At 40.3% G+C, this 24,930-nt stretch overlaps 1 protein-coding gene and 1 pseudogene across 2 annotated transcripts in view; both read right to left on the bottom strand.

Moving 5' to 3' along the window:
- Positions 1-574: 574 nt before the first annotated feature.
- LOC120362518 (nucleophosmin pseudogene) lies at positions 575-1,767 on the bottom strand (annotated as a pseudogene).
- Positions 1,768-2,621: 854 nt separating this feature from the next.
- BLNK (B cell linker) overlaps positions 2,622-24,930 on the bottom strand; it is a 72,608-nt gene continuing 50,299 nt past the window's right edge. For both annotated transcript variants that reach the window (XM_003922353.4, XM_003922352.3), the window contains 9 exons: positions 22,564-22,633; positions 20,620-20,644; positions 19,773-19,815; positions 16,941-17,025; positions 16,168-16,199; positions 13,104-13,180; positions 12,187-12,270; positions 8,994-9,149; positions 2,622-3,928 (listed from right to left, as the gene is read on the bottom strand). In XM_003922353.4, the coding sequence (XP_003922402.1) occupies positions 3,809-3,928; positions 8,994-9,149; positions 12,187-12,270; positions 13,104-13,180; positions 16,168-16,199; positions 16,941-17,025; positions 19,773-19,815; positions 20,620-20,644; positions 22,564-22,633 (692 nt within the window). In that variant the 3' untranslated portion in view covers positions 2,622-3,808. The remainder of the gene's footprint in view (positions 3,929-8,993; positions 9,150-12,186; positions 12,271-13,103; positions 13,181-16,167; positions 16,200-16,940; positions 17,026-19,772; positions 19,816-20,619; positions 20,645-22,563; positions 22,634-24,930) is intronic.

Genomic DNA, 24,930 nt, shown 5'->3' on the forward strand with positions numbered 1-24,930 from the left:
CTCATGCTTCGACCTCCCAAGTAGCTGGATTAGAGGCATGAGCCACCATGCCAGGCTAATTTTTGTATTTTTAGTAGAGATGGGATCTTGCCACGTTGGCCAGGTTGGTCTCGAACTTCTGACCTCCAGGGATCCACTCACCTTAGCCTCCCAAAGTGCTGGGATTACAGGCATGAGCCACCATGCCTGGCACTTTTCTAGTACTTTCTAAATGATTCAATGGTTTTCCTAAAAGGAGAAAAAAAAGTTTTCATACAAAATTTCTCAAACCCGTATATACCTGAATGTAAAAACTGCATATAGATTTTATTAGATTCTATGGCCGCCATAATAAACTGGACGGCTTAAAAAGCCAGAAATTTATTGTCTTCAAGTACTGGACACTTGAAGTCCAAAATGAAGGTGTCATCAGGGCCACGCTCCCTCTAAAACCTGGAGAGAAGTCTGTTCATGCCTCTTCCTAGCTTCTGATGGCTTGCAGGCAATCTTTGGTGCTCCCAGACCTACAGATGCATCACTGTAGTCCCTCATCTTCATGTAGTATTCTTTTTTTAAAAAAATAGAAACCATGATATTTATTGAAATACTGAGTTTTATTTCACATGTATATTTTTGTCTCAGTGCCATTTCCATGTCTGACCAATGCTACTACTATGTCCTATCGTAACATTCCACACATACTTAAAACCAAGCAAAGGGTGGAGTTCCATTTTTAAAAACTAAAGAGGCATTTTGGACAACACATTCTTGGCAAAATGGAACCTGGACAATGTTTATCAAACATAGTAGGGAAAGTTCTCACTCTCCATTATAAAAAGGACCAGATATCTGTTACAGAAATAAAATAAAACGAAAAATTTTTAACAAATTGTTTAAACTATTTTCTTAAAGAGACTTCCTCCACTGCCAGAGATCTTGAATAGCCTTCTTGTCAGTCATCTGGAAGCAATTCTTCACATAATTGATGAACTTGGCTTTCACTTTGGGAAGGGAACCACCTTTTTCTATACTTGCTTGCATTTTAGCTTAAATGTCTTCTACAGAACTAGGTCCTTTTGGTGGTTTAGGTGTCTTTTCCTGTTTTTTGAAGGATTCTTGTTTTTTTGATCTTGGTGTTGATGATGGTTTTGAGTCTTTCCCATTCTGATTTGACTTTTTTGCATTTTTGGCTAGGATATCTCATATAGATTTCTTCACTGGTGCATTTTTTTTCAGTTTCTTCATCATCAAAATCATCATCATTGCCTTCATCATCATCATCATCAGCAGCAGCAGCAGCAGCAGCAGGAAGTTTTACTTTTTTTCTGTGGAACCTTGCTGCCACCTCCAGGGGCAGATTACTTTCCAGATATATTTAAGAGTTTCACATCCTCCTCCTCTTCCTCTTCTGACTCTGCATCTTCTTCCACAGCTACTAAGTACTGTCCACTAATATACACTGGCTCTGAACCACACTTCAGCCACAGGACCACTGGTGGTGTTATTTCAAAGCCCCCAAGGGAAACCGTTGGCTGTACATTTTCAAAGTTGCCAGTGTTACTTTGATTGGACTGCCTTTGTGATTCATTGCTTTTGCTTCAACAATGTGCAATTCATTCTTTGCACAAGCCCTTAAACTGACCATTCTTAAAGATAACTGGTGCTCATTTTTATCATTATCCATCTTAAAGTGATAATCTTTGGTGGCCTTAGTTCATAACAGAAAAGATAGTTCTGGTGCCTCAGGGGGCTCATGTCCATCGAATCTTCCATTGGATGGTGGCACATACTTAGGTGGGAGAGAAGGCAGATGGAGATAAGCGCAACCACTCCTCAGGAGAACAGCCTTGCAGGATGGAATCACACCAGGGCTTCACATAGTATTCTTCCTGTGCATCTCTTCATATAGTCTTCTTTCTGTGCCTGTGTTTGTATCCAAATTTCCTATCTTCATAAGGACACAAGCCATTATATTAAGACCCACCCTATTGACCTCATCTTAACTTGACTACATCTGTAAAGACCCCATTCCCAAATAAGGTCACATTCTGAGGTATGTGGCCTTATGGATTAGGACTTCAACATATGTTTTGGGGGGGGGGGGGACCACAGTGCAATCCATAGCATAGGTGGTAATTATGGAAGTATATGACATTTTAAAATTATTATTATATTTTTGAGACAGAGTCTCGCTCAGTCACCCAGGCTGGAGTGCAATGGGGTGATCTTGGCTCACTACAACCTCCACCTCCCAGGTTCAAGCAATTCTCCTGCCTCAGTCTCCTGAGTAGCTGGGATTACAGGCACAGGCCACCACGCCCTGTTAATTTTTGTGATTTTAGTAGAGACAGGGTTTCACTGTTAGCCAGGCTGATCTCAAACTCCTGACCTCATTATCCACCCATCTCAGCCTCCCAAAGTTCTGGGATTACAGTTGTGAGCCACTGCGCCTGGCCAAAAATACAATTATCTTTACAAGTGAGTCATGAATTATTCTGAAATCATTACCTTCTAGCCTTTCAAAATACTTTCATAAATTGCCATCTTATGCAGTAGTCAAATGTGTTCCCCATTTAATTATTAGACTTAATTAGCTGCTTTATCATTTCAGTGCTGACTGAGGTACACAGTAGAAAAAAGCCTTTTATATGACAAAGTATGATACATTTATGGGATGATCTAAAACCTCAGGCATGATTCTCCATGATGAGATCTCTTTTATTCCATGGTGTTCACCAGCGTGTGCTTTTCTGCCCTTATTTTGTAGGATATTTCTCTAGAACTGGTTTTTGGTCTAGTTTGGCTGTCATTCCACTTTGAAACTTGATATGGTTTGGCTGTGTCCTCACCCAAATCTCATCTTGAATTGTAGCTCCCATAATTCCCATGTGCCATGGGAGGGACCTGGTGGGAGGTAACTGAATCATGGGGGCGAGTTTTCCCATGTTGTTCTCGTGAAAGTGAATAAGTCTCATGAGATCCGATGGTTTTATAAAGGGCAGTACCCCTGTACATGCTCTCTCGCCTGCCACCATGTAAAATATGCCTTTGCTCCTTCTTCACCTTCCGACATGATTGTGAGGCCTCCCCAGCCATATGGAACTGTGAGTCCATTAAACCTCTTTTTTTTTCTCCTTCCTTCCTTCCTTTTTCCCAGTCTCGGGTATGTCTTTATTAGCAATGTGAGAACGGACTAATACAAACCTCATATCAAGTTTAGTTTCTGTTTGATAGACATGCAGATCAAAGAGGGTATAATTATGTTTAGTAAGCAAAACTGACAGCATAATCCTAGACAAGAACTTACAGAACGTTCATATCCATGTACACCTCCAGTGGTTGGCAGTGCTCACAAAAGGGAACCATTACATCCTTTTTGTCTATATTTACAGATATCATACATTACCCATAATACCTTATTTTCTACAAATTAAAATTTTAACCAAAACTTAATTGTCAAGCATTGGCAATAGAGAGCTCAGCTATATTAGTGTACAAATGATCATTGTTGAGGTTTAAATTTCCAGCCACTCTGTTTTATGCAAGCGTATTATTTTCTTATTTTGAGAATGTACTTTACACTTCTTTTTAAAAATGAATGTATTTATTTGGAAAATATTCGTAGTATGATAAGTCAACCTCACCAGATATTAACAGTTCACAGGTCAGGCAATAGGTAGAAAAAGTCCATGTGACTTTCTTAAAAAGAAATCATCTTCTATTTTATTACTGGCTGATTCATAATCCAAAATATGAAGTTTTAGGACTTTTTCTCAAAAGGAGAAACTTGGGAAAATGTCTGAAACAATGATACTGATTTTTTTCTTCTTTATGAAACTTTAACTGCATACTTCAGTCTGGTGGAATCTTTTGTGTTATTCTGACTATCAATAAGAACCAGAGGACTATGTTGATGATTCTTGATGATTTCAGCAACACTTCCAAAGTACTAGAGGAAGAAAACATAGGTGAATTACACATTGGCATTTGTGTTAACTTTGAGCTCCACTCCTCCCATCTTCTTTCATTCTCAAGTTAGTAAAAGTTATTACATCCCAGCTGACATTCTGCCCCCCAAAAATCTAATTTAACAAAGTCTGTAACCTTCAAGATGACAAACTTTGGACTTAGCTGTATTAAGTACGGTGAAAAATACACCGACAGCCACAATTAGCATAGCTACTTAGAGAGATTACTTCACTAAGTTATGATGAAATATTATAGCATATTGCTTTTTATTTACTGTGAAATGTAAAACAGTCATGCAATGCATTTTCTACATTCTTTACAAAACATAGATCATCTCTTACTTTGCACAAGTCACAGATACAAGAACTGATGTAATAAATTAACCTTAGAATTTAGTACAAGGAAACAGTCATTTCCTAAACAAATTTATGTTTTGTTTTCTTTTTTAAACAAATAAAGAAAGCTTTATACACCTTCATATTTCCATTTTTACTTGGCTCCTGGTAAGCTTAGAGTTTTAACTTAGTGCCTAATTAATAATGAAATTTCATGTGAGGCTCTCTCCATACATACTTGTTTTTCTAAATTTTGAACCTTGTTGCTATGGGTTTTGCTTTAAAATTATCACAAATTTTGTTTTGAAAAATAAAGTTTTAAAGGATAAAATAAATGTAACACAGACCATGAAATGAAATGCATCGCGTATACAAAAGTGCTGCAAGTTCACACTCATTAAATACATGTATTTAGAATCATTTTTAAAATGTGGTAATTGATTTACAACAGTGCCATAAGTTTAGCAGTTACTATCAATTGATTTTATTTTCTCCATTTTTTAGATAAAGACAAACATCTAGAGTAAAAATTTTAAGCTTTTATTAATTTTTTGGATGACTTCCAAGTATCTACATATTGAATAAAGTAAAATATTCAGAATATTGGCCAACATTTTCAAATGAAATACCAGTTGTCTTTTAGATAATTGGCTATCTGAATATTCATTCGGGGGGGGGAGATAAGAGACAGGGACTTTCAAATACCTTTAGTTTTCTTTTTTTTGAGACGGAGTCTCATTCTGTCACCCAGGCTGGAGTGCAACGGCACAATCTCAGCTGACTGCAACCTCTGCCTCCTGGGTAGAAGCAATTCTCCTCCTTCAGCCTCCCAAGTAGCTGGGACTACAAGCATGTGTCACCATGCCTGGCTAATTTTTGTACTTTTAGTAGAGATGGGGTTTCACCATGTTGGCCAGGCTGGTCTTGAACTCCTGGCCTCAGGTGATCTGCCTGCCTCAGCCTCCCAAAGTGCTGGGATTACAGGCATGAGTTACCACACCTGGCCATACCTTTAGTCTTTATTCTTTACTTCCTGTTCAATCATTCAGCCCTCTTGCAATTGCCAATGAAATTCTTTCATTATGAATCCCATCGAACATTCATTCTGCTTGTTTGGCATAACATGTTGCTAAACCAAATGCAGTTGAAAGTTAAATTTATGGATTAAAGGGCCAGAAAATGAAATAGCATAACTCTTTGAAGTGGATTACAAGGGGCAAAGTGTGTTCTGAACCTATGAAGCATAGGAGAGGACTGCTACACTTACAGAAACAAAGATCTCATTCTGTGCCTCTAGTCCCTGAATATTTGTGATTATTGCCTTGTTGTGGTATTTGGGGATTCAGTGTTTTTAGTAGGGAGTTGAGCTGAGTAGAAACATTTGAAGTAGCGAATGCAGTTGAAGAATATTTGTGATTTAATTTAAAAAGGAATTGGGCATAACATAGTTACGACTTCCCCTCAGCTCTCCTTTTTTTTTTTTTTCATTAATTCAATGTATTTGAGATATTCATATGTGGACAGAAAAACAACTCATTTAATAACTTAAAATCTCGTGACCAATAAGACAAAGCAGACAGTTGTCAAAACTGTAAAATTACTCAATGCTATATCACTTAATACCAAAATAGCTACATAAAAAGTTAAACAGTTAATGAATTGGTTACATTTTCTAGCCACATACACAAAAATACAGACTAAAAAAAATCCACATGATTGACATCATTTAACTGACACTTTAATTTTCCATCCAGATGCTCAGTGTATAGGGGACATAATCTTTTTATTACAGATAATTTAAGTAAGAGTTTTAGTTGACTGTCTGTACCTCCAGATACTATTATAGTAATAAATTACTTATTTTGAAATCCATAGGTTGAATATGTTAAAAGTGAGGTGAAGCTCTGGTCTATTCATTCTAAAGTAGAGATGAAGTTTCTTTAGGCCAAGACAAATTCCTGTTTACCAGGATTTCCTAGACAAGGAAATTCAGAGCCCCTCGCAGAGCTCAAAATGTGTGAGAGAATTTCAGGACCTGGAAATAGGACAGCTTCACCCACCCTTAAGCCTCTTATAGAAGAGTTAGACTGCTGGGGAAGCTTTAGGATGTGAAATGATAATGCAATCTACATTTTAATACCCATAGGTCTTGATTAATGCTCTCAGATTCAAGAGTTTTGCATTTTAAAATTATCTGAGACTTTGTTAAAGGCAAAATAAAATTCCCAATATAAAAATCCTAGAAGAAAATGTAGAGGGAAACATCATGACACTGGATTTGGCAATGATTTTTTGGATATGACACTGAAAGCATAGGCAACAAAAGCAAAAATAGGCAAGACAATATCAGTTTAAAAGCTTTTGCTCAGCAAATAACACAGTCAACAGAGTGAAAAGGTAACCTGTGGAATGGGAAAAAAAATTTGCAAATCATTTATCTGATAAGGGGTTAATATCCAGAATATATAAAGAACTCCTAAAACTCAGCAACAGAAAAAAATCAAATAACCTGATTGTAAAATAGAATAGGCATTTCTCAGAGGATGGCCAAAAGGCATATGAAAAATGTTCAATATCACTAATCATCGGAGAAATGCAAATCAAAACCACAATAAGCTATATCATCTCACACCCATTTGGAAGACTACTGTAAAACAACAACAACAAAATTCAGAATTTAACAAGTGCTGGTGGGGATGTGAAGAAGTTAAACGCTTGTGTGCTGTTGGTGGAATTGTGAAGTAGTTCAACTGCTATGGAAAAAAGTTTGGGAGGTCCGCAAAAAATTAAAAACAAAATACCCATATCATCCAGCAATCCCACTTCCAGGTATATACCCCAAATAATTGAAAGCCATGTCTTGGAGAGATTTGCACACCCATGTTTATAGCAGCACTGTTCACAACAGCCAAGAGGTAGAAGCAACACAGATGTCTACTGATGGATGTTAGACACACAAAATGTGGTATATAGATGCAATGAGATGCTATGCAGCCTTAAAAAGGAAGGAAATCCTGACACATGCCACAACATGGATGAGTCTCGAGGACATCATGCAAAGTGAAATAAGCCAGTGGTAAAGGACAAATATTATGTGACCCCACTTGTATGAAGTATCTAAAGTAGTCAAATTCATAAAAATAGAATGTGGTTGCTAGGGGCTACAGGAAGGGGGAAAAAGGAAGTTGTTGTTTAGTGGGTATAGGGTTTTAGTTCTGTAAGATGAACAAGTTCTGAAGATCTGTTTCACAACAATGTAAATATACTTAACACTACTGAGGTGTACACTTAAAAATGATTAAGATGGTAAATTTTATATGTGGTTTTTTAAACCACAATTGTCTAAAAAGCAAAATAAAGAATACCCATGACTTTTTCAGTTTGTTTCAAAAATGCTATTCTCCTGCTTGCAATCACTCAATCAAATCAATTCAGTCGCTTAATAATTATTTATTAAGTGTACACTGAAGCCAAATATTGCGGTCTGATTCTGGAAATACAGAGATGAAAAGACATTGTCCTTGGCCTCACGTAGAGTGGAGAAGACAGACACTTCAGCAATCATGACACTTTCCAACAATTTAAATACATTCTAACAGGTGCTGGGTTTGGAATGGTGTAGCTTTTTCTGAAGGAATCTTGAAAGTAAATATTGCTTAAATTGAATTTTGTTTATGCTATTTTCTCTGCATAGATTCTTCTTCCCATTTTTCTCTTTCTACTTCCTTCCAATTTATATTCTACCTATTCAAATTCAGCCCATAATTCAAAACCTGAACAAGTATCACTCCATTTCTAGACCATTCATGGGTTACTCCAGCTCATATTTCAGGGTTCATTTATGGGAGCAGGCTGGCTAAACTGAGATATGGTAAGCATTGAGTTTGGTCCAGATGAAAGAGGTATTAAAGTTAATGTTTGGCTAATATTTAATACCCACGTGATTTTTTCTTCTTGCTGCAGGCCCATAAGTTTATTCTGGTACAAGGGCTATAGTCGAATATCTTAACTCAAGTTTCTGTATCTCTTCTGGATCCTTCCCTGGTAACCTACCTTGGTACTTGAGTTGAGATTTTTAGGTATTTACTTTGTAGGTCTGGACCTTGACCTTAATTCTTTTTTTTTTTTTTTGAGACGGAGTTTCGTTCTTGTTACCCAGGCTGGAGTGCAATGGCACGATCTCGGCTCACCGCAACCTCCGCCTCCTGGGTTCAAGCAATTCTCCTGCCTCAGCCTCCTGAGTAGCTGGGACTACAGGCACGCGCCACCATGCCCAGCTAATTTTTTGTATTTTTAGTAGAGACGGGGTTTCACCATGTTGACCAGGATGGTCTCGATCTCTCGACCTCGTGATCCACCCGCCTCAGCCTCCCAAAGTGCTGGGATTACAGGCTTGAGCCACCGCGCCCGGCTAATTGACCTTAATTCTTACAACATTAATTCAACTTGACATCTCAACCTTGATTTATATTTACCCATGGACTAAATCGTGTGTCAGACTGACCTCACTAAATAACTGAATGGAAGGACTAGGATGTACATCACATCATTTTTCCCTTTTCTGCATTCTTATAGGATATATTGCCCAATGCAAGCATAAGAACAAATACTTTTGTATTGCTTCTTCTCATCTCTAGCATCTAATACGTAGATGATGTAATTATACTCAATGCATAGTTATAAAATTGAATTTAAAAAGAAATCACTTACCTCTTCACCATTTTTCTTTCTGCCCAAGGCATATTGTTTCGTTGCTTCAATAAATCGCACAGGAATATTATATACTCGCTTATTAAAGAATACAACTAGTGTATATGGTTGTTTGGAATCATGGCCAGAGCTTTTCCGAATGAGAAATGATCCATCCTGTTTAATTTTTTTTAAAAAGCATAATTATGGTTAGTATTACTTATATTTCTACAGATTCAAAAATCATTTTATAAAGAATGTATATTACATTCCAAAGGTAAATTATTTAATAGCTACATTATTTTTTATTATTGATTAGCACTTGTCTTCTTATTTTCTAATAAAATAGTCCAGGAAAATATATACTCATAGAAAATTCTGAGTAAGATCAATGCTTGCCTTTAAAGTAACAACTAATGAATTATTTTTACAGACAGTCTCACTTTATTGCTCAGGCTGGTGTGCAGTGGTGCAATCATAGCTCACTGTAGTCTGGAACTCCTGAGTTCAAGTGATCCTCACACCTCAGCCTCCTAAGTAGCTGGGACTACTGGCATGTACCACCATGCCCAGCTAAATGCTAGCTTTTTAATGTGCTAAATAAAGTTTTAGGTTTATAAAATTTAGAAAAATGTGAGGGGATCCATTAAGATCAAACCTAGAGGACTCGCTTGAAATGGGAACCATAGTCACCAGTTGTCTACAAAAAAGAAGTATCAAACAAATTCCATTCATAAGCCCTGTAAGAAGAAAACAGAGACTGGGAATCAAAACTTTCAGCTGATGAAAATTCTCTCCCCAAACAACTTATATTTAAAAAAATCCCAAAACTGTAACACAATAATTCAAATTTTGTTAAATATTTTATTAAAATATTTAGAATCATAAAATAAAAAATTACAAACAAAAGATGGACAAAAAACAGAATGAAATGCAACAAGAGTTGATAAAACTCAGGAAAAAAAATTGAAGAAAAAGACAAACCTATCTCAGAAACAAAGAAAAAATTTTAAGATGTCCAAGAACCTCAAATGAAGATTTAAGAAATGACACTTGGGCCGGGCGCGGTGGCTCAAGCCTGTAATCCCAGCACTTTGGGAGGCCGAGGCGGGCGGATCAGGAGGTCGAGAGATCGAGACCATCCTGGTCAACATGGTGAAACCCCGTCTCTATTAAAAATACAAAAAAAAATTAGCTGGGCATGGTGGCGTGTGCCTGTAATCCTAGCTACTCAGGAGGCTGAGGCAGGAGAATTGCCTGAACCCGGGAGGCGGAGGTTGCGGTGAGCCGAGATCGCGCCATTGCACTCCAGCCTGGGTAACAAGAGCGAAACTCCGTCTCAAAAAAAAAAAAAAAAAAAAAAGACAGGAAAGGAAATGTGATTTACTAAAATAAGTACTGTAGAATCAAAGACAGTGATTGGAATGAAAGAGTGACGAAAAAGATCCAAAATGCACATAAATTGAGTTCGTGCAGAAGAAAAACAAAACAATGGAACAGACTACCCGTTAAGACTACACTCTAAGAAAACTTATTGGCTGTAAGAGAAAACTTAAGGGCTCTGTCTACTTGAGAAAATTGACTTGGAATAATCAACTCAGAGATATACTCTGGTAAAACGATTAGACTTTAAAAACAAAAGCCTACAGAGCCATCAGACTAAAGTATCAAATTACATAGAAGGGCAAGAAAGTCACATTGGCATCAGACTTCTCAAGAGCATCATATGGAACAACAAAATCTAGTGGAGCAACACTTTTAAAACTCAAATTAAGGATTTGATATTCAGCCAAGATTGCTTCCAACTACTAGGATATGAGAAAACAGCTTTTTAACTCCTTCGCTTTCCCCACCCCTAATAGTAGTCTCACTCTGTTGCATAGGCTGGAGAGCAGTGGCACAACCTTGGCTCGCTGCAGCCTCCGCCTCCTGGGTAGGCTCAAGCGATTGTCCTGCTTCAACCTCCTGAGGACCTGGGATTACAGGTGCCTGCCATCATGCCTGGCTAATTTCTGTATTTTTAGTAGAGATGAGGTTTTGCCATCTTGACCAGGCTGGTCTCAAACCCCTGACCTCAAGTAATCCACCCGCCTTGGCCTCCCAAAGTGCTAGGATTACAGGCGTGAGCCACCATGCCTGGCTGAGAAAACAGTTTTGAATGCACAAGAACTCAGGGAATAATGTAAACACAGTTTTGCCTCAGAATCTACTACGGGTACACTTTATCAAATGAAAACGACAATGGTGGAAGCCAACCAAAGGACTGATGGGACACACAATATATTTACTTGTAGAGCCAGGACTAAAACAAGGGTGAGGAAGAACAGTATGCAAATGCTACATACTCTGACAAAGAAAGGTGCGAGTAAACACCAACAACGAAAATGGGAGGAAAGGAGAGAAAGACAAAGTGACACTTTATCTTGAATTGTCCAAACTGTCCCTGGTGTTCCTCCGTGATTGAAGTTGGGCTCTCCAAACATTTACTTCCACGTGTTTTTTGTTTGTTTGTTTGCTTGCCCTCTCGACTCAGATTTTTAATCCTGTGCATTGATCCAAAGTAGCCTGTCACTGTTCACTCCTCAGTGGAGCTTATGGAGCACAAGCCTTCCATAGATCTCCCCCGGAGCTTTCTTCCCTCCCACACTGTTCAGAGGGCAGTGAGGAGCCTGTGGGTCCTTGCAGAGATGAAAGAGCAAGTAGAAATAAGATGGAGGAACTTGAAAGAGAGGAGGGGATAGCATTTTCTTTTGAGTAAGTAAAGGAAAAAGATTCTTGTATCTATACTTGTTGCAATTATTTAATTAGCATATCATAAGGACGGCAATTGTGTCTATTACAGGCTGAGGGCAAAATGTGCGATTTTAAAATGATCAGATCTTGGCTGGGTGTGTTGGCTCACACCTGTAATCCCAGCACTTTGGGAGGCCGAGGTGGGCGGATCACCTGAGGTCAGGAGTTTGAGAACAGCCTGGTCAACATGGTGAAACCTCATCTCTACTGAAAATACAAAACTTAGCCTGATGTGGTGGCACACACCTGTAATCCCAGCTGCTTGGGAGGCTGAGGCATAAGAATCACTTGAACCTAGGAGCAGAGGTTGCAGTGAGCCGAGATTGAGACACTGCACTCCAGTGAAACTGTGTCTCAAAAATAAATAAATAAATAAATAAATGAATAAATAAATAAATATAAATAATAAAAAAGATCAGACCTTGTTTGATCTGTGCAATGCCTCTTCAGCAGACTTTCGATCGCAGGCACCAGCATACCATGGCTTGCAGAGAACGTCAGCTTCCTGTGAAATGGAGGTCACTGGTCAGCATGAGGTGGTCCCTACTCATCTCTAATTTCTGTGTACTAGAAACCAAGACTCATTTGCATTATCAAGACAGGCCTCTACATTTGGACCAATAATTTTAAGATGAGTTTTATTTTTCCGTTGATCAAACACAAGGATTATACTATCAACTTGTTTTTTTGTATATTTTTTCATTTGGACTTAGCTAGGTTCCTGAACTCTTTCTTTCTTTCTCCTAAATAAGTAATAATCTCCCTTTCCATTGTGCTCTTACTGCTCTGACTGCTCTTACTTTGTGGAGTGCTTTATAATTTCCAAAGTATTTTTACAAATATTATCTTATTTGATTCTTGCAAGAAAGGACATATGCCGTCTTTGAAAGCAAGAAGGACACATGCTGTTATCCGTATTTTACATTTTTACATGTATTTTTATGAAAACTTAGAAAGACTTGCCCAAGGGCACACAGAGTCCTTTCTCTGTCTCTTTTTAAACTGTGCTGTTTTATTTATGATTTAATATCATAAGCCTCCACAGATCTATTTGGAGGAGATTGCAAAGTTTAATAAAATCTGTGTGAGAGGAAGAACAGTGAAAACACATTTCCTTGTTAGTTTTGAGGAAACATTAACTGGAGCAATATCTTAATCATTGAAAACAGCAACAACAACTGGGTATTCTGTCCCTATTAGCAAATGACAGTTCACATAATGATGTAACATAGAGTTTCTGTTCTCAAGGTTCACTCCAAACGCCCTCTTCTCAGAAGACATGCTTTTTCCTGCAGTTTCCTGGTAACAATTTAGCGACATCAAGAGTTGATTTCATACCTGTTCTGAGATAGTGGACGTAGATGACAAGCTGGGTAGGGGACCATCCACAGTTGGGCTTCCCCCTTCTGTAAATCCTGAAAGGGATCAGAAAAGTCTTTCAATTAATCTTCATGTTTCTTGAACTCTTTCTATGTCTACACCCTAACACTGTGCTAGGTGCTGTGGGGGACACATGCCCCCCCAAAATCCTTAAGGCAATAGTTCCAAAAGTATGGGGTCCAAGGACCCCTGGATATCCTGACAATCCTTTCAGGGGCTTCAAGAGGTCTTTTCTTTTCCAATTACCTATCACTATGAAACCTGATTTTCTTCATGTAGTTCCACCAGAAAAACTTTGCAGCAGATTGAATGTAGACACAGAGATAAGAAACCAGCAGTCTCTGTTACATTGCAGTAACATACATTAAAGAGATTTACAAAATGTAAACGAATGCCACTCTTCCCCATAAATTGTTTTAGTTTGGAAAATGTAGTTATTTTTCATAAAACCATGTTATTTATGTTAACATGTAATGAGTTTAATATTATTTTTAAATGGATTAATACATATTTTAAATGTCTCAGTTTTAATTCTTAAAATACTAGGTGCCAATAAAAACATGTAAACCAAGCTCTTCAGGTCTACAATGATTTTAAGAGGATTAAAGTGATTCCAAGACCAAAATGTCTGAGAATTGCTCTCTTCAGTCATCAGCTCCCTCAAAGAGTTTACAGTCTAAATGTGGAAACCTGAAATACAGAAAATACTTATCTACATTCATTCATTCATTCATTCATTCAGTTTCTCTGCCATGGCTCAAAGGCATTAGGGATATATAGCAGTTGATAAAACACAAAATGCTCTGCTCTCCTGGAACTTAAGTTTTAATGGATTGAGATGGGCAATAAAGACATAGGTAAAAATACACATAGAATATTAGAGGGCCATAAATGCCATGGAGAAAAATAAATCAGGAAAGGAAGACCTCACTGAGGGAACACTTGGGTAAGATCTGCAGGTGGAGAGGGTGGAGGCATTTGACATCCCAGGAGAGAATGTCCTGGGTAGAGGGAGCCATGAACACAAAGCCCTGAGGAATAGCAAGGGCGCCACTGTGCCTGGAGTACAGTGAGAAGAGGGGAGAAGAATAAGAAATACAGTCAGATAGAAGGCAATGAAGGGACCAGATTTATAGGACCTGGTGGACCCTTAACATGACTCAAGAGCTGTAATGAACATGGTAAGGGAAGCTTTTGGAGGGTTTTAAACGGGGAGTAACATGATCTGCCTGTCTATTAACAGGGTCATTCTGGCTGCTGGGCTGGAAACAGAGGGTGGCAAGAGCAGAGTCGGGGAGGCCAGTTGGGTGTTTTTGCAGGAGATGACAGTGGCTTGGACAGATCACAGCAGTGGAAGTAGTGAGAGTGGTTGGATTCTGGATCTATTATGAAGGACTAGCTGGAAGGCGAGTGAAGAAAGCGAGAAGTCAAGGGGGACTCTAAGGTTTTTGACAAGAGCAACCAGTTATCCTTTATTAAGATGGGGAGGTCTGCAGGAGAAAGAGTTCTTGAAGAACTCAGTGCTTCAGATAATAGTGTCCTGGGTGTTCAGAGAAGGCAGCCACCATTGCTAAGAGGAGGAGGCAGTGAGGGCTTGGCAGCTCCAACAAAGATGGGCCAAAAGGAAGGTTGTATTCTGATAGGAGGGGAACGGTACTCCCAGGTATGAGCAGCAAAGGTGAGTGAGTGAATAGACTTTCCCAAGATGCACAGTGCAGTGCTGTTGGCGGTTTCTGCAGTTCTGGCAGTTGGAAGAGTACCCATGGCTAATATTTTCTGACACCTGAATGTGCCAGGCCTGTTCGTTTTCAACACGTGAGCGCCTCGTTCTTTCACCAGCTCTTTGTGGAAAGAGCTATTATGCCCATTTTACAGAAGAGGGCTTCTCAGACCACCCTGTCTGCAGCAGCAGCCCTCACTTCCTCCGTGCTGTGTGTATTTTTCTTTATAGCACTGTGCTGCTGTGCTGTATTTTTCTTCATAGCAATTTAGCATGTACCTGATATGATATTATTTGTGTGTTTATTTTTACTGTCTATCTCCTTCAATAGAATACAAACTTCATGAAGACAGGGTCTTTGTTTCATTCATCCTTTATCTCCTGTGCCTAGAACAGTGCTTGGCACACGGCATATGGTCACTAACAACTGAATGACTAACTTGGGTTGAAAAACGATACAAGGTATAATAAAACTTTTTAAATAAGGAAAAATAAATTTCCGTAGCCAAATCATTTTCACTTTGTGTTGTCAGAATTAAAAAAAAAACAAAAAAAACTAGTGGTTTCATTTATTTAAGATGAATATTATTAAAATCTAAAAAGCCAATTTATATTTAGTAAAAAAAATGCATATAAATTTTTTGCATGTGGACAATTATTGTTATGGATTTAAGGCTGATTATTTTGGAATATATTCCAAATTACCTATGTAAGGCAGAGTTTTTTTCTTCTGTCTTTTCCTCATTGAGTTGAAGGCAAATTAAGTCTTGAGCAGTTACTTTCTGTGAGCCTGACTTAGCCAATTCCTACATTTTTAGGGTGATGTTTGCCTTGGGAAAATTATCCAGGTATTTGCCACATCCTCTTTTTAGCGTACTTTTTGTAGAAATATTTTGTGACCTTTAAAATGTATTTTAGACTTAGGTTAAATGGGTATTATTTGTTTAGAGCCAAACACTATACCTAGTGCTCCCCATATGTTGTTTTACTTAATCTTATTATTTTGAAAACAGCTATATTGTTTTTGCAAAAAAAAAAAAAGTTAAAAAAGGATGCCTGACCAGTAAAATATTAAATCGCTATTTAAAAAAGTAAAAATTGCCTCAAATATATTTACTTTTCAAAGCAACTCTGTGAAATAAACATTCTTGGCCCCATTTTACAGGTAAGGAAGCAAGCAGGAGAAGATGCCAGGATAACGCAGCTGGAAGCGACAGTGCTGTGTTAGCACGTAGGCCTGTCAGACTCTAAGCTCCAGCCTCGACCACTCCCTGATACGCTACACGACTTCATTGTACTTACTTGGCAGAGGTATGGGTTTTTGATGGATTTGTCTGCAAGGAAGAATTTCAGATAATTAAAGGACAAAGCACAATATAAGTAAGTTTGACTTTTTGTTTACACTGGTGATGCCATGAATGGGCACATCACAAAGAAATCAGTATAAATGGCCAATAAAATATATCTAGAGATGGAAGAGGCATCAGAACCATAAAGATAAGTAAGACTCAGTTGGGTGCGGTGGCTCATGCCTGTGGTCCCCACACTTTGGGAGGCCGAGGCAGGCAGATCATGAAGTCAGGAGATTGAGACCATCCTGGCTAACATGGCGAAACCCTGTATCTATTAAAAGTACAAAAAATTAGCCCCGTGTGGTGGTGTACACCTGTAGTCCCAGATACTCAGGAGACTGAGGCAGTAGAATTGCTTGAACCCAGGAGGCAGAGGTTGCACTGAGCGAGATCTTGCCACTGTACTCCAGCCTGCGTGACAGTGTTGTCTCAAAAAAAAAAAAAAAAAAAAAAAAAGACTCTTCCTTTTAGTTTTGAAAAAGGAGGAAATCTTGACTAAAGTATTTTAGTCAAGTTCAATAATTAACCCAATTAGTAGGTCTCTGCAACTCTATACAGTTATTTTAGAGTTGCTTAACACCTTTTAACACGCAATGGCAGAACAATGAAATGTTGGATCTTTACCTAGCGCTACAAATCAGTGTCACTGTGCAGTGAAACAACGCACATGTTAATTCCTGCAACAACAAGAGGAAACTGATCTTTAAAGGAAAGAATTCTTACTTCTGGGCAGAAGGAAACACTGGCGACTGCACAGCTTCTTGTCTATGACTTGACCCTCGGTGGCGTTCAGCAGGTATAGGTTTTTCTGGATCAGGAAAATTATCACATTAGGATTAGAGCGAAATGTCTGTCCTCATCCCAACACCCAGCAACATCAGCCGAGAAGAACGAAATGTGATCAGAAGTCTTCCCAGGAACATGCCTTTTACTGGGATGCCATGGATCTGTGCACTTGCCAGTCCGCTGATGCGGCTGTGCTATTAGGACCAGGACTTCCTCCCAGCAGTGTTACGAGTACATCCTACTGCCTCTGCATTCATCCATTGGCAATGTATGTAGAGACTGAACCCGTGGGTCCTGAAACTTTTAAGTGCGTGAGTATAGGTGGAAGCCAGAAGATGAGAACATTTTAGCCACCCTCTACTTTCCACGTGGCCTCCACACAGGTGGAGACAGCCCTGGTGGGTCTTATTAGTCATAAGACGTGGTACAAGCACCGTATGACTGATAAGAGGCACACTACTGGGTTTGTAAATGATCTCTTTTTGCAAAGGTAATTGGATCAAATTCAAGGTTATCCCTATAATAATGTTAATCTCACTTGCATTTCACTGTGTTTTCCTGAGCAGAGGAAGAAAGGGTGGGAAATGGGCATAAACCTGAAGTGTAAGACATTTGTGTTGAAGCTCATAGTGAACTCTACTCCTGAACCATTAATAAATGTGATCACGAATTATTTTAATACTTAACTCTCCCTCAAATTTGTCCTTGGGGGGAGGGGTGTGTTAAAATCTTGGTATGCGCATGTGTGAGTCTCTGCATGGAAGAAAAGCTGAGAACTACAGGAACCCAAAAGAAATAAAAGTAGTAAGAACTGAAAGATTCAAATAAATGGTAAGAAAGACGTCAGGGTTTCTTACCATTCAGTGGTGCAGTAAAGCTTGGAAACCTTGAACCTCTGAAGATTGTATTTTGAATTTGTGGCAAGTTACTTCAAACCTCTGTTAGATGTTTTGCTCATGACTTTCAAACTTGGTAATTTCAGAAGGAGAAACAACAAACACCTTAGGTCTTGCCAGCCTATAAGCTTTGACCACACCTGCTTTGCCTCCACTATCCTCAAGGATTCCTTCAAAGGCTAAAAGAGGCCACTCCCTTGCTTTGCATTTGGATGGCAATTGCCTGTGGTCTTGAAACAAATAACAAAGGAGCCTGCCAGGCTCCTTTGTAACTGGGAGCCCTTTGAGAATGAGGACACCTAAGCAGCAGGGGACCCATGGGTTTGGAGGCTCCTGTAGCCATGAAGTAAGTACAACCCTTCTCTCCTGGGTTTTGGAGGCTCCTGCAGCCATGAAGTCTGCACAGGGTTGTACTTACTTCCTACAGCAGTTCAGAGCCCCTGAGGTCACTATCAGTCCATGATGAGGACTCAGCAGGTCTGAGAAGCAGCTGCAAGGACTGGAAGGACAGGAAAGACAAAAGCCTCCAAGGGAAGGCAGAAGAAAGCAATATGGCAGAAAAGGAGTGATGCCTCAGAAACAGCCTGGGGAAGCAAGATGTGGGAGACGGAATGAAAAAGCCTAATGACAGCGTTAAAGCAGAGAGGTGAGTTGTAGTGCACGCTCAGAAAAAATCCACTGTCTATCATCAGAGAAATGAGAGTGCTTTATGTAGATACACACACATCGAGTCAGGGAAGGGGGAGAATGCTCACTACATTTTTAACCTTGGATATCGTCAAGTATGGAATTAAATGGGTGCAGGGCATGAACTTCTATATAAAGTTTTAAGTATTACTATTATAGATGATTCTTCTATTTTTTTCCGATAATTTCCAAACAAAATTTTTTTAACAGGGGAAAGCTCTAAAAATATATGTAAGATTTTTGAGCGATGACAAAGGAAGAAATTCTAGATTACTCAGGAGGCTGAGGCAGAAAGACAGCTTGAGCCCAGGAGTTTGAGGCTGCAGTGAGCTCTAATTGTGTACCACTACACTCTAGCCTGGGCGACAGAGTGAGACCCTAACAAACAACAACAACAACAACAACAACAAAAACAAGGAAGAAAAGCAACTGAATATATACTAAGAAGACAGACATTTGAACTTTGGAAACATTATCTTGAAAACTTAGCAAAAGCAGCCAGGCGTGGGGGCTCACACCTGTAATCCCAGCACTTTGGGAGGCTGAGGTGGGCAGATCATGAGGTCAGGAGTTTGAGACCAGCCTGGCCAATATGGCAAAACCCCGTCTCTACCAAAAATGCAAAAATTAGCCGGGCATGACGGCACATGCCTGTAGTCCCAGCTACTTGGGAGACTGAGGCAGGAGACTTGCTTGAACCCGAGAGGTGGAGGTTGCAGTGAGCCAAGATTTATGCCACTGCAGTCCAACTTGGGTTACAGAGCAACACTCTGTTTCAAAAAACAAAAGCAAAAACAAACAAATAAACAAACCCAAAAAGAAACTTAGCAAAAAAACTTGTTCAAATAAACACTTTTAAAATTTTCGTTACGTTAACTAAGCTGTTAGTTCTAAAACATGTGAATGGCTCTACATTAGTTTTCACATCTATGTAAGGTCCTAGCACTATTTTCTGGCAAGTCATACCTGTCTGCCAACAGGCAGGATTTTGCGTGTATTCTGTAGCCTACTCTAAAGACACCAAGGTTCGGAGCTAGTTTTGCTATTCACTGCTCATTGGAAAGACTATTGTGAGCTTCCTGTTTACAGTTGCCCCAAAAATAATGTAATAAATGTGTATATACAACTCCTTAATTAAAATAACTTTTAAGAGGACATGTTCATCCTCCAAAATAATAGATTTTACCTTCACAAACCCTTGAAGCATTCTGTTGAGAGGCAACTGGAGTCTACGTAAAAGAAAAAAAAAAAAGGCAAGGACATTCAACATAGCAGAATGTGGAAATAAACATCAGAGCAATATTATTAAAATAAATATTTGGGGAGAAGTTTGATGCATTGCTATTCTTTCAATCACGACAACAGTTACAAACCCACAGTCCCTCGCCCAACCTTTGCATTAAGCAACAAATAGCCGGAAGTGTCATGAAGGAGCAAAGTCACTGTGGTGCAGACACCTCCCTGCTTTGTCAACAGGGTTGATGGATACCATGACCTGCAAACAGTTTGCCACACAGTAGCCCTTATGCGGCAGGCATCTGGTATCTGCTATGGTCTCATGGACCCACCTTCTGTGTGTTTGCTAAATGACAGTAGATGTCAGGCTTCACAGTAGGTACAAGGTCCAGGTGGGCTTCCTTACAAAGTGGCGTGGCCCAGGTTCACCATGCTCTGGCCAGAATCTGAGTTTAGTGAGCCTACGTGTGCTTGATATGCAATGGTCTACCATTAGCTGCAGTGGGGGTAGACACAGGGGTTTCCCGTGCAGAGGGCAGGAAGCCTGGCTGCCCCTCTGATCTGCTGCGCACACTCAGTGAAGCTACTGGGGTCAAGTGAGGATGAGCTCCCCCTATGCAGCATCCTCCCCGGCTACCTGAGGATTCGAAGCTTCTCTTGGACTGCTTGGGCAGCAACTTCAGTTGCTAAGATTGCCGTGTTCACCATAGCTGGGAGCATTTTCAACTTTAAATAAATGGATAAGAATAAACACTGCAGTAAAGATGAAGCACTTTTTAAATGCAAAATTAACTTACTGTCTTCAGTGGTGTCGGTTTTTTCCTGGGGAATAAAAAGAGATGAGCTTTGTTAAAAGATAACGAAGACAAAATGGAGCTACTTACCATTATTTTAGTCTGAAATGTAAGCTAGAGTTATGAAAGCAATACGAGTGTGTAGAAGACTATCCTTGCAGGGTGGAGAGGGATGGAAGTGAGATTTAGTTATGATCCTTCTAGGCTCAGATGGAGTCTGCTGACAGATGGGCAGGAGGTCAACTGGGGATAAGGTAGGGCACCAGTTGCCCGGGAATTGGCAGAACTGCACTCTTGCACCAGTTCTACTAATTACTCGGTGGGTGACCTTGGGCCTCTTTCTCTTGGCTGGGAGGCAAGGCTGAGCTTTAGATTCCTCACCTGTCAATTGAGGACCAGATCAGTGTTTTCAGTGTCTCTGTGGAGCTCCCCTCTTCCGAAACAGCTCCCTGTAGGGGTTACTGCCCAGGACAGAGGGTGGTCCAGCAGGTGAGGTTGTAGGGCACTTGCCCCCTCCAGCTTCCTCCCTGCGTCTAGGGACTGTTCTCCACTGGTCTTCTGTGAAGGCTTTCATTCAGAGATCCGAGACCAAAACAAGTGAAAACCCCTGATCTGTGGTCCTGAAGGTGCTTACCTGCACTAACATTCTAGTTCAAAATGATTCAGGTGCTGAAGCCTCTGAAAGTTGGGGTGTCTTGTGGAACACTGTAAGTCAAGGAACTCAAGATTCCAATAGAGACTACAGTCTAATATTGGTAAGGTTTTATGCTCCTTTTCTGTGTTTTAAATTTCTTAATTTAAAAACCCTCACCATGTCTCTCTCTCTCTTTCTCTCTCTCTCTCTCTCTCTCTCTCACTTTGTTTTTGGCTGAGAGCTAAAGTGTGAGGGAAGAACACTAACAATTCCTGAGCACCTGTAAGATGCCTGGCACTGGATCAGGCTCTTCACATGTTATTTAAATCTTAAAGTGACATTTTAAGATGAGGAAACTGAGGCTCAGAGAGACAAAGTCACTTGCCCAAAGTGTTGCACCTGAACTGAGAGACGTGTGCAGAGTCTTGGTTAATAAACCTTCGACATTTAGGCTTTCTTTGGTTTACACGGAGGCAGAAATAAGATTGGAGCCATGCAGGCCAGCTTCAGACATATTTAAATTTGCTTTTCAAATAACATACTGAACCAATATCATTTTACAGGGTGATGTTTGTAATATTAACACAATTACAATCTTCACCTGACCGTTTACAAAGCCCTTCTAAATTTGATAAGAAAGAATAATTGTCACTTTACAGAGGAACCTCAGTGGTATGGCTTTGATGGAGCACCCTGGTATAAGCAGCATGTGGTGGAATGTATCTACACATTTATTTACAGAAACCTGCTAGAGGCTCGGAAAATGAGTCAGGTGCTGGAACTTCTGAAAGTTAGGGTATCTTGTGGAACACTGTAAGTTAATGAACTCAGTATTTAACTAAAATTTCACAGGAGGAAATGCTCTTAGATTTATTTATTTATTTATTTATTTATTTATTTATGATGGAGTCTTGGTCAGAGCAGTGGTGCCATTTCAGCTCACTGTAACCTCCGCCTCCCAGGTTCAAGTGATCCTCCTGCCTCAGCCTCCCAAGTAGCTGGGATTACAGGTATGCACCACCATGCCTGGCTAATTTTCATATTTTTAGTAGAGATGGGGTTTCACCATATTGGCCAGGCTGGTTTTGAACTCCTGGCCTCAGTGATCTGCCTGCCTCGGCCTCCCAAAGTGTTGGGATTATAGGCATGAGCCACCATGCCTGGTTCGTTTGATGTTAGCAGGGTTCCTTACTCTTGGTCCAAGTTGCAGCCTGCCATGGGGTGGAGACCTTCTAATGAAGTCAACAGGGCACTGGGTATCACTATCCCCACTCCCTAGATCTCAACAGCTGCTTCCTGCAGCAGGTACTTACCCTACCCGTGGCAACGGGGATGGAGCTGCTGGTAAAGGTGACTTGGTTTCCCAGGCCCCACTGTTTCGACCTGCACAAACATATACACTGCTCAGTTCCCAAGTCCTGAACCAGGGGCTTATGGTCACAGTGAGGCTGGCCTTTCTGGCAGGCTCAGAAATATTCACAAGTATTGTATTGCTTTCAGTTAAGCACATATAGATAGTTATATTGAAGTTATTAAGGAAAACTTGTGGGCAAAGGAGATGACACATTTACAAAGTGTCAGTTTATAAGCTCAGAGCTGGGATGTGGATTAGGGACTCCACCTTACCATTTCTAAAGGACCTTCTCCTTACCCATCCTCCCAACCCCTGCTCCATGGGGCAAGTCCTGAGCCCACTGTTTCTGAGGGCCCAATGAGGGCCCCTACAGGGGTCCTTCAGGAGGGAGCCAACAGCTCACACCTGCATCTGTGCACACTGCATAAATGTGCATGGCAGAGAAGCCCAGAGACAGAGGAGCCAACCCTCCACTCCTGACACAGACCTCAGACACTGCTCCTTTATAAGCACATTTAAATATAGAAAATGCCTCTAACTTCGCATTTGGAGGATTACTCATTCATCTCTGAGTTCTCAGGGCCTTTGCCCACAGATTTTCCTTAACAGACAAATTGAGACAAGTGCAGGCTGCTGCCCAACTCTCATCTTCTCAAGTCATGGAGGGACCTGAAGGGTCTTGTCCCCTGCACCCAGCCTCCCTTCCTGTTCCTGAAGATAGAAGCCAGACAATCATTAGGAGGGAGGAAGTGAGACAGAGGCAGATGGATCTTTACTGTGGGACAGAGGGTAGGGTCAGCAGGGAGAGATCAGAGCCAAGCCAGCCCCCTCAGCATCCCCTAGCTGCCTCAGCCAAATATGCTCACCTTGAACATCATTGCTCAGTGAGACCAAGGGGGATCTTCATTAATTCAACTGAACTGAATAAGTATTTTGTTAAGAACTTACTACATGTATAAATCCACAATTTCTTTCTTTCTTTCTTTCTTTCTTTCTTTCTTTCTTTCTTTCTTTCTTTCTTTCTTTTTTTTTTTTTTTTTTTTTTTGATACAGGGTCTCGTTCTGTCACCCAGGCTGGAGTGCAATGGGATGATCACAGCTTACTGGAGGCTTCAAACTCCTGGACTCAAGTGATCCCCACCGCTCAGCCTCCTGAATAGCTGGGTCTACAGGTGCATACCACCACATCTGGCTAATTTTTTTGTTAATATGGGATTTCTTCATGTTGCCCAGGCTGATCTTGAACTCCTGGACTCAAGCCATCCACCTGCCTTGGCCACCCAAAGTGCTGGGATTATAGGCATGAGCCACGGTGCCCGGCCTACAATTCCTAATGGACTTATAGGGAATACTCTGCACGTACAGGCTAGACCCGCTGCCATCAGTCTGACTGTCTTAGTTTATGAGGTGGAACACAGATAAGCACACACTGAAGTAATGATCCATTACCAAGGATTATTGAGGACTTGGTACATGTGAAACACATGAAGGCACCGTGTTAGGGGCAGAAGAAGAGGCGAAGAAGCAGACATAGGCCTCTGCCCTCTCAGAATTTTTAACAGGGAAGTTACATGCACTCCCATATCATCTCATCCAAATACAAACAAGAAAAAGAAAAGGCCTCAAAAAGTATTGAAATAGAGATCAGGAAGTTCGTTCCCATGTACATTACTGGAGAGAGGCCCCCAGGCTTCTACTCAGAGCCCACTGACTCTTTCCCTAAACCCTCATGGGTGGGAGCAACAGCAAAGAGTGGGTGCTGTGGATTCTACATGGCGGCCAGCACCTTGGGAAGCAATGCCCAATTCATTACAGCTCTGACTTCCACGGTATCTGAACTGGGTCTGAGTTTTTGAAACATTTTGGAAGAGAGACTGCATTTGGAATGCTTACATTTCTTGTGACAACATGAAAACAGAAAACGGAAATGTCACCTGAATGTGTAGTAGGAGTCTCACTGTGTTTAAGTAGCTGGTGTATCAAATTGAATACTTAAGACTGACACTGTTAAAGTACACTTGGCTACTCATAGATTCTGATGGAAGATCTCTGGGAAGTGGAACAAAATCTCGTCTGAAAAATAAGGAAGTAGAAAGAAGGTCTAAGTCTGAATTTCATCCCAGGGGTTTTCCCTCTTCTGAAATGCCAAGGGCTCCTTTGGCTCACTGTATTATCTCTGTCAGACCTTCCACCTAGCTTTTCTTGCATATCTCCGAGAGTCTGCCAATCCCTTCCTTTCCTTTTCCCTCCCTGTGAATAACTTCTGGTGATCAGAGGACAGCATGAGCACTGGCGGAAAGCCTATGGTCATGCCTCAGGAAGACAG

The sequence above is a fragment of the Saimiri boliviensis genome, chromosome 12, assembly GCF_048565385.1.
Source record: "Saimiri boliviensis isolate mSaiBol1 chromosome 12, mSaiBol1.pri, whole genome shotgun sequence".
NCBI lineage: Eukaryota > Metazoa > Chordata > Mammalia > Primates > Cebidae > Saimiri > Saimiri boliviensis.